The 15,183-nt window shown below is 33.0% G+C and overlaps 1 protein-coding gene and 1 pseudogene across 1 annotated transcript; one reads left to right on the forward strand and one right to left on the reverse strand.

Annotated features, from left to right (window-relative positions):
* Positions 1–1,813: 1,813 nt before the first annotated feature.
* Positions 1,814–5,958, reverse strand: LOC101513995 (RCC1 domain-containing protein RUG3, mitochondrial). Its single transcript, XM_004492163.4, has 6 exons — positions 5,367–5,958; positions 3,835–3,974; positions 3,249–3,443; positions 3,003–3,131; positions 2,743–2,898; positions 1,814–2,349 (listed from the first exon to the last, which is right to left on the reverse strand). Exons 1-6 carry the CDS (start codon positions 5,858–5,860, stop codon positions 2,156–2,158), a joined length of 1,308 nt encoding a protein of 435 aa, XP_004492220.1. The 5' UTR covers positions 5,861–5,958; the 3' UTR covers positions 1,814–2,155.
* A 4,003-nt stretch (positions 5,959–9,961) lies between these two features.
* On the forward strand, positions 9,962–14,847 carry LOC101513665 (putative transcription elongation factor SPT5 homolog 1; annotated as a pseudogene).
* Positions 14,848–15,183: the final 336 nt, after the last annotated feature.

Consider the following 15,183-nt stretch of genomic DNA (forward strand, 5'->3'; position numbering starts at 1 on the left):
CATATCCAAACTAATAATGGGTGTGACAAAATTAGTCTCCACTATTCAAACCAGTGTTTAGATTTAGCAAATTGTTTGAGTATTGTCCATCTTTCTCGTTAACTTTTTTCATTTGTAATTGAATTTCTCGTTAACTTTTTTCATTTGTAATTGAATTTCAGTCATGAGGAATGATGATTCCCTGAAATTATGTCTCAAATGATTGTACTAGGTAGTTGTGCAAAAAATCAAGTTATGAGGCATAAATCGAAAACCGAATCTAAATCCATTTTAAATATTCGGTTAAAATGATATGACTATAATCCGGTTTATTTATCAACTGGTTGGAGACCCACTAATATTTTATATTTGGATTTGGTTTTTATCTTGTTTTTATCCACTCAACTCCCAAAAACCCTAAATCCCCAATACTCCAAAACGATTCTGATTTTGTCATCATCCCACCGGTTTTCCACCTTCTGACAGCGTTTTCCGACAATTTATTACAAACTTCATTGAAATATCACTACATTTAATCAATTGCTTATTATTAACCAACCATATTGTATGATAACTAGTTAATGAATTAAGATATTTAATATTTATTGAGGAAGACTAAAATATGATAGACTAAATATTTTAAATATAATTTCTTAAATTACTGATTTTTAAAAGATGAATTTTTTTCCAAATGTTACATTAATATGTTATGTTGGAAATGATATTGAGATTTAGATATTCCTCAAACTTAACTTAATTATAAATGCTCAAGACAAAAATTAATATATTAAATTCATTAGATATTTTAAATTTACTAAATCTTGTGGTGGTGTCCATCTCGGTGTTGGAAGCAAACTTTCAAGTGTTTATATTTTCTACGGTTTTATTATGGTGCAGTAATTGTTAAATTTGATCGAGAAAACTTTCAAGTGTTTGCATTTTCTACAGTTTTAGTAATAAGCAATTTATTGAACTAGTATGAATTAGAATATGTTGTCTTATTGAAGTTAGTAATAAATCAATTTTAATCACAAATTATTATAAGCAACTTGTTAATTTTAATCACAAGAGAAATCAATTGTATGATTGATATATGTTTTTATTGAGTTTTCATTTTGTAAAAATAATCGATTTTTAAATATGAATAATCGATTTTTTTTAAATAATCGAATTTTAAACTATGAATAAATGATTTTTTAAAAAATAAATATTAAAAAATAATTAAATTTTAACCGATTTTGAGAAAAAAAAATCGATTTTAAAATTGAATTTTTTGAAACCGATTGTTTAACTAGAAATCGATTATTTAACCATAATCAATTTTACAATCGATTTCATAACCGATTTTAAACCAAATAATTGATTTGGTTATAAATCTAAATCCATATATTAGATTTAAAATAAATATGATTTAGTTTTTTTTTTTTTAAAAAAAAAAAAACATTCACAGCACAACCCTAGTACTAGGGCATGTTGAGGTTTGAACAAAAAATTGGGCTTAGTTCATGATCACAAATAGAATAGAACGTGCAACCAAGGTATGAATTTCCATTCTTATTTATAAATCATATAATAGGGTAAAAAATAATAAGGAAAAATAAAAATAAGAAAATTATACAATTTTTCCTGTACTCAATTCACCGAAAATATGACCACAGGTCATAGATGACCCTGCCTTAATATTTGGTTTGAAGTTTTAGGTTAAGAGTTAATTTAAAAGAAAGAAAAAAAGAGAAAATTTAGTCATTTTACTTGCAAAAAGCATTTTCAGTTTTCTAAAATTTAGTCATTTTGAATTGCAAACAAAGAGATAGAAGATTTAAGGGCGTATACGTTGGGAAAACATTTTCTATCTTCGGAAAAATTTGTGTTACCTTATATGTTCTTACAATATTGCATACAACCAAAAGTGCAAGTGGAAGATCCCAGACATTTAGCTAGAGATTCTTCAAATGTGAGTTGATCTTCATGTTACATTAGCTATAAAGTTGTCAAAACTAAATTGAGTTTGAGATCTGAATCAATTGTAACAATCATCTATTCATTGAGACATTCTATTCCACAAGAAAAAAAAGCTTCTTCTGCATTTCACCTAGGAAACTTGTTCAAGATCAACTGTATCCATGCCAACAGGTCATTATTGTCAAAGAAGAAATCTCCATGTCAGCTTATATAATCAACAACTTTCCCTCAAAGCCAAACACATGGCATGTGATGCGCCATTCGCAATTGACAAAACCTTGTGTGGTCCCAATCCATCGTCTTCCATTAAAAAATTGACTTCAACAGGGCATGGTTGTATTGCTGGTAGCCCAGGAACTCCCAATTGAGAATCACTGGCATTTCCCCACACATATAACTTCCCTTTATCTGTTCAGAACAAAGAAAGTGCTTGTTAAAATTTGCACTCCTTTGACTTGAGAAATTGTTAAAACAATAACTTAATTATAAAAAAAAATAAATAAACCAGCCTCAGACAGACATTTAATCTAACAAAAACCAGTCTAGTTTCCAGATATATGCTCGTTCATATCAACAAAACCATATCATGAACTTGATAAACACACACTAATTGCTTTATAAACTCTTATTAAAACCAGTAGCTTACAGTGCCATGCATTTTGGAGCATCATATAAATATGCTAAAGTAGATCATTAGAATATAGACTCTAGAGGACTCATGGTGAAGGATACAAGTCATTTATGTATTGAAATGAACAATTTTGTGTATAGTGGGATAGGCCGTGTGAGATGATATCTTACCTGTCACAGCTGCTGATGAAGAACCCCCACAAGAAATAAATATAACACGCTCATGAGCTATAGCCTCAACTAATGTTGGTAGCTTCTTGCTCTCAACAGATCCATGACCTAACTGACCTTGTCCACCATGTCCCCATGAAAGCACTTTGCCATCATCTAATATAAGTCAAGATTGAAATAGTTAAAACTAAAACGGGGATACAAACCATCGGGAATAGAAATGAAATTGTATTGATAGCATAAAGTCCACATCAATTTACCCGTTAATGCAAGGGAGTGATATCCTCCGTTAGCCATTTGAATTATTCGAACCTTCTCGAGGCTAGGTACTGGACTTGGTTTCCAACCACCAATTTTATCGCCTCTCCCAAGTTCATAGTTAGAATTTGCTATAAAATGCCAACATTGTGAATTTTCCAAAACTAAAAGCACTTGATAAATGAATTGTGCTAGTTTCCTAGAAAAAATGTAGAGAAAATAAATCATATAAAGGAAGGGACAATTACCTCCCCAGCTCCACAGTTGTCCATCCTCTGTCAATGCCATTGTGAAAAATCCACCACAAGAAACAGCAGCAACAGGGAAAGGTAATTCTTTTACTTTTGAAGGGATACTAAGTCCACCTGCATGATCTGGGCCCCGACCAGGACCAAGGCCCAATCTACCATCTCCTTCTTCTCGACCCCAAGTATAAAGCTCCCCTACATCCAACACAAACCTGCCATCAGTTTCAAAGTATGTACCATTATCGGGGCATCTAGTTCATGCTAAACTCACATTCCTCAACATAAAGTCAAATTAATTTTGGAAAGTTGTTCACTAGAGAAAAAGAAGTTAATACAATGGGTAAAATAACCACAAAGGCACAATATAAAAAAGAAACCTATATCTGCAATTAGGCATTAAGCTTTATAAGGCCTGTGCAAAACTTTCAATTACTCAACAATCTTGCTTGATGTGTATAATAAAATTGCATCTTAAGATAGAGAGAGAGCACATAGAAAAGCAATGGTTTGACACAAGACAAGACAAAGCAAAATCTAAATTTGTTTATAATCAGTGATAAAATATAGTACTGCTCATCAAAAGAACCTGATTCTGTTACTGCCGCAGTATGCGCTCCACTAGTAGCAATGTGTTTTATAGTCCCTTCCCATGAGCCTTTTACCAATCTAGGGAATAGCTCCCTTTGATAAACTGAATGTCCAAGTGCACCAAAACCACCATAACCCCTGCAAACTTTAGTTTCAACCATAGAAATTGATGTTATTCAGAGAAGAGAAAATGGATCTATGACCTGCAGAAAACTTCAAAACATTCATCATAAAATTTAATAAATTTTTAACACCTTGAAATTATAAAAGATGTTCGCAACCTGAGCAAAGTCCTTGAAGTTGTTAAATACACCATGCCAAGGCAGAATGCATGCCATGGCGAACATTCCTTCACAAACTTCCTATGGCGGTTATCCAATAATCCACCATGCCAAGGCAGAATGGCAGCGCTATGACTGCCATTTAACAACACTGAGCCTTGGTCTAAAGATACGGTAAAAGCCACCACTAACTTCACAACTTAATCGGAGAAATTTATTTATAACAGTTGTAAAAAATGATAGTTATTCATTTCTGAGACTCTGCCACTCTCACGTAGTTTCTTACAAAAACTTTTAGTATTTTTAAAACAATAAACTTGCATAATTACCCGAAAAGAAGCTATACATTTAAGAGGTTGTTGTGCTAGTAATGTAAGATATATCTGATACCGATTTGAACAACCAGCAATGAGTGGTACGGTGTTGCAGTCAAGCAAAATTGTTCATGAACGACCGAAATTTTTTAGCCCTATAATATAAACATTGGGGATTTGAAAACTGATTTTCCTCCAGGCAAACTTGATTTTGTTATGTTTTGATAAACTTGTTTCATAACTGATTTTATCTCCAAATTTCAGCTTGACTAGAACTGATAGAGTAGCTTCTGTGATAGGTTGAAAACTTTACACAAACTTCTATACAAAAGTTGCCTTCAGAATAAAAACATTCTTACAAATCATTTCAATTCAAACTCAAATTTTAACCAAATAAATTAAAAATCATGTTTTATAATAAATCCCTCATCCGAACAAAAACACACAACCTCTTTGGAAATTTACTGATCATGATTCATGACCCTTCTTGGTCAAGCTAAGATGTCTTAGTTCACCGGCACTTAAGATTGAAGTTGTGTCCAACATTCGACACATGTCGATATCCGACACGACAACGACACATGTGAATACATTCAATCACCTCCATTTTTTCAAATTATTATTGGTTTCTCCGTGTTATGTCGGTGTTATATTGGTGTTTGTGCTTCATAGGTTAACATTAGTATTGTTCACCAATCTTTTGAATTAATTTTAGCTTCGACAATTCAAATTGAAGAAATATTTGATGTCTATGCGTCAATGTCAGTGTCAATAGTGTCAATGTCGTGTATGTTGTGATGGTGCTTCATTAACATTGAACGAAGAATACATTATTATTCTATGATATATATTAACATACATTCATACACAAAGAGTCTTAAACTATGCAATAAAAAAAAGGCATTGAATTAAGGTTAGGTTGAAGTGATTCTGACCATGTGAAAACTTCACCAGCAGAAGTAAGCGCAACGGAATGCAACCCACCAAGAGCAACAGAACGAACGTTATCAAGGTGAGGGTTCAAAGTAGGAACAAACAAAGAATTTTCGTGACCTAACCCTAATCTTCCACCATCGCCTTTACCCCAAACCCAAAGAGCCCCATCAACAACCAAACAAGAATGAAAAAGCCCACACGAGATGCCCAACTCCACCACTTTATTAGTCCCCTCAGGCCCATGGAGAAACCCAGGGGTTTTGGATAGAGTGAAAGAGGATTTGGGGAGAATCAGGTTGGTGACTGGAGATGGGTAGAGACGAATTTCCTCGACGCCGCCGCCGAGTTGGCCTGAGGCGCCTTTTCCCCAAGAGAGGAGTTGGATTGTTGTGGAGTCGGGGGTGTCTGTGGTGTAGAGTGGGGGTGTGGAGGAGTAATAGTACGAACGTAAGCGGTGTGTGAGACTCGCTAGGCGATGGCGATAGGGGATCATTGCTATCACCTGTTTCAGTTTGGTTTGGAAGTGGTAGCCTTGTAGTTTGTAGAACTTCCTCACACTTGGCCTTTTTCATTAACCGATTCCATTAAGTGCAAACAAACAGCAATAAAGTCAATAGTCCCGTAACTCATGACTTATAGTTGAAAATTAGTTAATTGAAGTTAAAAGTGTTTTAAAAATTTAATTTTTAATAATATAAAATAATATAATTATTTAATTTAGAAAAACAAAAATTGTAATTTTTTTTAATTAATTTTACTTTACTTTTTTGTCATATCATTTACTTTATTTTTTATTGTAATACAAACATAAATTTCAATTGTTTTTAGCAAACTCCATATGTATAAATAATAATCGTAAAAACAATGTAATTCATTTACAGTTTACAATTTGACATAAAAAATAAATTTAACTTTATCACAATTAAAAGATGAAAAAATAATAATAAATATGGCAATGCATACGTTAATCAATTTCTTGTAAAATGAATAAAATAAATCTTAATTTTAATTATTTTGGCAAGGAATTAAAGAAACTAATAAAAATAAAATAATAAGATTATAAATAAAAGAAAACGTAAAAAACTATAACTTATAAGTTCAAACACTACTTGAAATCAGAATAAGCTATAAGTTGGTGAAAAAAGTTTGTTTACCAAACACATCTATTTTAATTTAACAAACTTATAAGCTAATTTAATATGCTATAACTTAACTTGTTAGCGTTATTAAAAGGTGTCTATATTTGAGTAGTACAAAAACCACATTTTCTAATACTTTATTTATTTATTTTTTATGGTTTTTACAAGGACTTTTGAGTAAGATTCCAAAATAAAGTGTCTCAAAGTAGGTAAATTTGATTCCACAAAAATTAATACCCCTATTTGATAAATATGTTTTCTCACAAATTAGTGTTTCTTTATAAGCTATTTGAAATAGTATTTGAGCTTATAATGTTTTTTTTTTCTTTTTAATTTTATTTTTATCGGCTTATTGAATTTCTTAAAATATTAATTAAAGTATATTTTTACGTCATTTTATCATTTTCAATTAATTCACTTGTTAATTTTATTCAAACACTTCAAACTAAATCAATTAGCTTGTGGATAGCATATCCGCTATTTTTGACAATGAGAGCAATAAAATGAGCCTAACAATCGCTTACTAACTAACATTTGCCTATTAAAAAAATTCCAAACATAAAATGAAAGGTTTATAGAAGAAAACTATTTTATGATTATAAATCTACACAAGTCACGCTAGTTGAATTACTATATAAAAGTAAAAATAGTCTATAAATTAATAACAAAATATGGTAAATATTAAATGTGGTTGTGTTTACGGTGCTTTTTAGTCCTCAGATAAGTCTATCAAATCCTACAACACATGAATGTTTAATTAGTTGGTTCTTAGATAAGTTAATTAGTAATTGATGAGACCTTACGTGCGCGTAAGTTATTTTTTAGGCTTTGTTTGAAATATATGTGATTTGAAGAGGTGCAGATCACTAAAATATAAATTTGCATGAAAACAACTTCGATAGAAACGTAAATGCATCTAAAAGTAAAATTAGTCAAAGTTTAAATGCATAAACCATAAAGATATAAACTTTAAATTGTAAAAAGAAATTACAAGAAATTTAAATGCTGAAAAGGGAAAGATTTGGTATCGGAGTTCTACTACACTGTAGAAAATCGTTTTAGAATTACACCCACAATATGACAATCGGATGACCATGAGTCGTAATATGACACCAAGACCATTCAAAAGAAATAGAAGAAGTGAGTAAGGAAAGTGAGAAGAGAGAAAAGCCCCAGATACGTAGAACTTTTGGTGTGCTTTTTTCAACTAAGGAGAACACTGTATTTATAGATGAAATTCATAACTAGATCAGAGAGAAAGGTGTGATCCAATAGTTATGATTCACTAAGCGTGTGCTAGGGTTTTGACCACAAAAAAGTGCGCCACGATTTATTTGACTACCAAAACGTGTGCCACATATTGTTTGACCACATAACGTGCCTTCATACTTGACTTAGGTGACCGGCAATAACAGATACGCGAGACCAGTAATTAGGGTTTTGACCAACAAAACTGAAGCGCAAAATCGGGGGGCAAAGAACTGACTGGACCAGGTGTTGAATGTTGACTCGATGGAGGGTAGTTACGTAATTAACGTATCAATTAGAGAGAAAAAAACGCAAGCATTCATTTAATTAATTAAATAAATAATTTTCATATGCTAAAAAATAATACACCACGTAGCCAAGGTCAAGCCCGGCCGAGCCGGATGGCAAGCAGCGCGCGTGTGTGGTGGTCAATTTTGCTTGTGCTCTTCCTCCTTCACAAAATTTGGGTATCCCTTGGGGCACACCCCAAGTACCATACCTCTACCTTATATACCCTATTAGTGTGTGATATCTCTCATATGTGAGACTTCCTTATTTTTTCAATTCAGAACAACACTAACTCTCATAAATGTCATCATTGTTTCCAATAAATATCCATTAAAATCATCATCATTTCCAACACTTGGAAATTAATTGGCTTAAAAATGTAAATGTTATTAATTAAACTACCTGATAATTAAACAATTTGAAGACTTGAAAATAAAAAATTTGCATAAAAAGAAACAAAACAAGGTAAATGACTGGGAAAAATAAAGGACATTAATTTAAAAGTTGATAAGGAGATGAATGACTCAAATTTAAAATATTTATTGAAAATATAATGTAATTTATATACAGTTGACAAGATACTTAGTGTTGTAATAAGTTTGAATCCTTGTTTAGCTTTAGGAGTAGGTTTTAGAATCTAACTATCTCACATTAATTATTTCGTTGAAATTGTTAGTTATATAAAAAAAAATAAGTTAAGTAACTTCCCTTTAGTAAAGTATCACATTTGTGGTAGTTGCTTTTATTGAATTAAACTTCAGCACCAATATGCTAAATGTCGACACACTCTGAGTGTTGGTGTTGGCCTAGTTACTTTGTTTGCATGAATCATCTCGATTTAATTATATCAACAATGTTGCTTGTCACTTCAATTGTTTTTTCTTATAGTATTGTTGTACTACATCGATATTCTCTTTATAACTTTTACTTATTTTGAAATTTTGTTTTGTAATTATGACCATAGTTTGTCGATATCCACCATAAATTTTTTTTTTCATTAACAAAAATACTCCCAAAAATTGATCATTTTCTTTTGATTAAAAGGACCAATATTTATTATCTTTCTCGAATATATATGTATGGCGTTCTTTGACATTTAAAAACAAACGATGTTTCCTTTTAATCTTGTGATGAAATAAGGTCATCCTCACATGGATTTTGTAAACTTTTAACTACTTATTGCACCATTTGGCCTATAAATACAACTTTACTTACTTTTTTCAACCCTACTTCTTCATCAAGCAACTACCCATTTTCCTATTTCTTGATTCTTTTCCTCCTTCAAGTTTCTAACAAGTCTCAAATGACTTCTTCTTAGAGTCCAACCTTAAGGGATCTTTCTTTTGCTCTACATGTATCCCTTTTGAATATAAATATGATTTTGTGTATGCTAGTGGCAAAAAATCTAAGACATACATGACTCGTTTGTCATAATTTTTTTAAAAAATAATAACTTTTAAGAGTTTTTATCTGTTTATTACAACTTTTAAAAATTATTAGAATATAAAAATAATCTAAAAATTATTTAAAATAAGAAACTATTTAAGTTGCTTTTCATAAAATTCCTTTAAAAAAATCTTTATTTAAAAATAATAATTTTCATTATACTGCACAAACACAAAACAATATGCTTTTTCTTTTACAAAATCAATAACTAATAATCTCTAAACTATTGAATGAAAAAATCACTTATTTATAATTCATAACAAATAGAACCACAAACACAAAATAATATATACTTTTATTAAATTATTGACTACAATTTTTTTCAAAATATGGAATTAATGAACCTAAATAGTCGAATACAAAAATTATGCTTTTAGAAATTAGAACTTGTAAAAAAGGGGCCCATAAAAAAAGAAGAGGCCCATAAATATTTAGTATAAATATGTGAAAATTCACATTCTTTTCTCACAATTGAATTGTTAAGTTTTTCTTCACAGCCAAAATAGAAAGCTTGATAAACGGTTTTGGACAAGTAGTCGAGGAATGCACCGAGGCGACAAAGAAGAGGAGTTCTTGGAGGAGCAAGTCGCCTACTCCAAAGAGGAGGAGGCGGAGAAGGGGGAGAGAAGCGGCGGAAGGAAGCGTCGGAAGGAAGCGTCGGAGAACTGGCTCTATCGACGATGACTTTGATGAAGTGGAAGAGCACGAGGATGATGATTTCGACAGCAGAAGTATCCGAAGGCGTCAGCATTACAAAATGGTGCGCGCTTCCAACTTTTTCGACGAGGAGGCTATGGATGATTCCAATGACGAGGAGGAAGAAGATGAAGAAGGCCAAGACGGTGATTTTTATTTTTCACACTTTCTTCTTGTTTCTATAATGTTCAGTCACGAAATTAAGGTTCCAATTGCGTTTTTTAGGGTTTGTTTCTTACGCATGCCTCTTACCTTGCAATTAAATTGATGACATAAAAATCATTGCGTCGTTGTTATTGTTGTTGTTTTGAATAAGATGATCCTTGATCAGGATGATTTTGTCTTTGGTTATATGATATAAGAATAAAGATGACCATTGATACTTTTTGCAGGGGAGTTTGAATTCACTACTCTTAATTAGTTCAGATAGTTATAAATGTTATTTAATATTGATTCTGGTTGCTTATTCTTGTGGTTGAATTTTTTTAAATTGTCATTTCTTGGCCTCTTAGCTGTTTGTATATAGTATGTCAATTATCTATATAGATAAGTTAACAACCGCCTGAAACATGCAGACTTCTTTGTTGAGGCTGGAGCTGATCTGCCAGATGAAGATGTTGATGGAGGGAGGCGTGGTGGTCCCCGCCGAATGCTGCCACCTCACCAAGAAGATCAGGAAGATCTTGAAGCAATGGAAAGAAGAATTCAAGAAAGATATGGAATGAAATTGGTTGATTATGAAGAAGAAACCACAGATGTAGAACAACAAGCACTTCTGCCATCTGTGAGAGATCCAAAACTGTGGATGGTCAAATGTGTGGTATGATCCTATCCATTTTTTACTTTTCTGCTAATTTCCTTGTTCTGGCTACTGGAAAGGGTATAGAATATGTCATATTCTTTGGTTTATGTTCTTTAGATTGGTCGTGAACGTGAAACTGCTGTTTGCCTCATGCAAAAGTACATGGATAAGGGATCTGAATTACAAATCACGTCAGCTATTGCTCTTGATCATCTCAAAAACTATATATATGTGGAAGCTGATAAAGAAGCTCATGTTAGAGAGGTGTTTTCTTGTTAAATATCGGTTGTTTATCACGCATTTTATGGATAAAATTGTGATAAAGAATCTCATGTTAGAGAGGTGTTTCAGGCTTGCAAAGGTCTACGAAATATATTTGGCCAAGAAGTAATGCTTGTCCCAATTAAAGAAATGACTGACGTGTTGTCAGTTCAAACTAAAGCTATTGATCTTGCCAGAGATACTTGGGTCCGAATAAAGATTGGGATATATAAGGGGGATCTCGCCAAGGTGTGCACACCACATTTTAGAAAATTCATTATTCTACCCCCTTTGCTTTCTTAATTTACATCTAATATCTCCACTATAGGTAGTGGATTTTGATAATGTGCGGCAGAGGGTTACCGTGAAATTAATTCCGAGGATAGACTTACAGGCTCTTGCTAACAAGTTGGTATGATTTGTTTCTGTCTCTTTTTTAAATTCATGCTGTCTATTTATGGAATGTTCAACTTATTGGAAGTAGAAATAACTTTTGGTGGAAAACACATTAATCATGCAGGAAGGTAGAGAAGTTGTGAAAAAGACGGCCTTTGTTCCCCCTCCTCGTGTTATGAATGTTGATGAAGCTAGGTACTGTTTGATTATCTGCTTGCTAATACTGAGCGTCTTCTGTTTCTTGGAAACTTCCAGTTCCTAATCTGACAGAATTAATGTTTTCTTTAGGGAACTGCATATCCGTGTGGAGCATAGGCGGGATGCCTATGGGGAACGCTTTGATGCCATTGGTGGCATGATGTTCAAAGATGGTTTCTTGTACAAAACCGTATCAATAAAATCCATTAGTTCTCAGAACATCAAACCTTCATTTGATGAGCTTGAAAAATTTCATAAACCTGGTGAGAGTGGAGATGGCATTTTTGCAAACAGAAAGAAACATACTTTTATTAAAGGTGATGCCGTCATTATCACAAAAGGCGATTTAAAGAACCTAAAGGGATGGGTGGAGAAAGTGGATGAAGATAATGTTCATATAAGACCAGAAAAACAAGGTCTTCCCGTAAGTATGAATTGATATTTGACTGGTGTCCTTCACTATAATATGTCTCCCAGTTTCCATGTTGATTATTAGTAAAATATTATTTTAATGGAGATCTATTTGTTTTAGAAAACACTTGCGGTAAATAAAATTCAACTTTGCAAATATTTTAAACGTGGAAACCATGTTAAAGTTGTTTCTGGCACTCAAGAGGGTGCTGCTGGCATGGTTGTGAATGTGGAGCAGCATGTCCTGATCTTAATATCTGATACTACAAAGGAACATGTGAGTTTTATGGTCCCCTTGATAGACTTGCTGAAAGATTTTTGAATTTCTACTTACATTTAGTGCATAAATGACAAATATCCTCTCTTTAGATTCGGGTCTTTGCAGATGATGTTGTAGAGAGTTCTGAAGTAACCACCGGAGTTACAAGAATTGGGGACTATGAACTTCATGATCTTGTATTACTAGAGTAAGAACTGTGTTTGCTATTATGTAACACACAGCCTCTGTGTCATATGGTTCAAATGTTTTCTCACTTCTTATTCTTATTTAACATGGTACAGTGATTTGAGTTTTGGTGTAATAATTCATGTAGAAATTGAAGCTTTTCAGGTCAGTGTTTGTATGAATGAAACTTATATGACTTGCTCAATTAAAATCCAAGACTTGTGTCATTATATTATCGCCTGCTGCCTTTTTTAGGTTCTTAAGGGGATTGCTGACAGACCTGAAGTTGTGCTTGTTAAACTAAGGGAGATCAAGTGTAAGATAGAGAAGAAAATAAGTGTGCATGATAGGTTTAAGAATACAGTATCATCAAAGGATGTTGTACGGATTGTTGAGGGTCCCTACAATGTGAGATTCTGACTTTTGGCTAGATTTATTTCTTGGAAGTAGATATTGTTCAGATTTTTACTATTTTTTTTGTTGTTGTTTTGTTTAGGGAAAACAAGGTCTGGTCGAACACATATATAGAGGAATCTTGTTCATCTTTGAGCGCCATCATCGTGAACATGCAGGCTTTATTGTTTCCAAGGCTCAATCATGTGTAGTTGTGGGAGGTTCATGCACCAATGGTGGCAGAAATGTACCCATTTTTCCTATGTTTGTTCTTATGTTTTTTAATTTCATCCTTGGGACAGTGTTTTGGTTAATTTATTCTACTCATCTGTAGAGTTATGCCGACTCAAGATTATCCAGCCTTAGAGCTACACCTCATATGCCACGGTCCCCAAAGATGTTTCCACAAGGAGGGCCGCTGTTTGATTGTATGTTCGACTCTTTCCTTGTATTAAATTTCTAAGCATTGGGTCAGTCAATTTCTATTATCATAATACACAATTTTTATTGAAAAATTGTCTGATGTTAATTTATTTGTATGTGATATAGCTGGAGGGATGCGTAGGGGTGGAAGGGGGCGTGATGCTTTATCCGGTGCAACTGTTAAAATACGCCAAGGTTTGTACAAAGGTTATCGTGGCCGTGTTGTAGGAGTTCAAGGCACATTAGTTCGAGTTGAATTAGAGTCCCAAATGATGACTATAATGGGTAAGTCATCTAATTTGGGCAAACACCTGAGCTACTTGTAGTTTTGTATTTGCATGGTCTCTGATTTGGTTGGAATTTTGCAGTTGACCGCAACCATATATCTGACAATGTCGCTGTTACTCAATACAGGTAAGTTATAATTACCTGTATTTCATAATTCCTTGTGTGTATTAGAGGATATTCAACCATATGACTTGTGTTCTGCCAGTGATACATCTCGATGTGGGATGGGAAGTGAAACACCGATGCATCCATCACGAAGTCCTTTGCATCCATATATGACTCCGATGAGAGATCTTGGAGGTTTGCTTGGCTAGATTTTCTTTTTTAAGTTTCTCTTTGATTTATTTTCTAGTGTTGACTCCTAAGTCACTTATTTGTGTGATATCTGTAACTGCTAATATTTGTTAAATGCATCCAGGGGATGATCCATGTTAACATTAGGGTGTGCACTTGCATCCTCTCAATTTTTAAAAATCTCACCATATTATAAAATTTTTGTTTTGCACCATCTCACTTTATAGTGTTGCACCACGGCACGATATAGCACGTTTATTTTTTACTTTTTGAAGAAACCACCCAAAACACCATGACTGATGCTATAGAAAGGAGAAGACAAGAAGAAGCAGAGGTGAAAATTAGTCATCTCACACATTATTCGTCTGTCCCAATCAATATTTAGTATTGCTATTGCCACTGCTTGTTGTTTTGGAGTGTGAGATACGTCTTGTAGGGTCAGGGCCGCATATCCCTACTCTCGGAACATTTTCTCAGCTGTGGAGTCTACTTTGTGAGGCAAAAGAAGAAGAAAATATAGAGGACTGCATATCCTTGCTCTCTGAACATTTTCCCGGCTGTGGAGTCTACAATACAAGTTTGGTTGTACTTTAGGAAAAAAAAAAATAGAAACTTAGCATTGAAAAAAACGAAAATTTGACTTTTTCCAATAGATTATTTATATGTTATTTTATATCTTTAACAAATGCATTAAGATTACTACTAGTTAGTATTTGCTTCAGATTTTAAGAGAAATTAATTTTTTGTCCCTATTTTCCTGATTACTGACAAACAATTAAACTTTTCAATTTTCAAAAATAGCTTAAAATGTAGATAATGACAAAGAAAGTAGGGAGAAAATTGAAAAGGGGAAGGAGTGGTATATTTTATTTCAAAATAGGGGTAAAATTGTTGAGTTGGACCATTGAATTGCGAGAAATCGACGTAGGAGTTGTATTGTGTTTGTGGGTAGATTTCGATAGAGAGTCAAGACCACAAGGTAAGGGTAGGTTTTCATTTGTTCGATTTACAAGTATAAAATTGTATATGATGAATAAAAATGTCATACTAGTTTGATAATCTAGTCTTTAATGTACATAACATTATAA

This window comes from Cicer arietinum, chromosome 3 (genome assembly GCF_000331145.2).
Source record: "Cicer arietinum cultivar CDC Frontier isolate Library 1 chromosome 3, Cicar.CDCFrontier_v2.0, whole genome shotgun sequence".
Classification (NCBI taxonomy): Eukaryota; Viridiplantae; Streptophyta; class Magnoliopsida; order Fabales; family Fabaceae; genus Cicer; species Cicer arietinum.

Bases quoted from the DNA above. Each gene is read 5' to 3' on its own strand.
- LOC101513995 (XM_004492163.4), bottom strand. From the start codon at position 5,860: ATGATCCCCTATCGCCATCGCCTAGCGAGTCTCACACACCGCTTACGT. The intron at 3,132-3,248 runs GTAATTGTCCCT...GGCATTTTATAG, and splicing joins ACAACTGTGGAGCTGGGGAG to CAAATTCTAACTATGAACTT. The intron at 2,350-2,742 runs GTAAGATATCAT...TGTTCTGAACAG, and splicing joins TTCATCAGCAGCTGTGACAG to ATAAAGGGAAGTTATATGTG.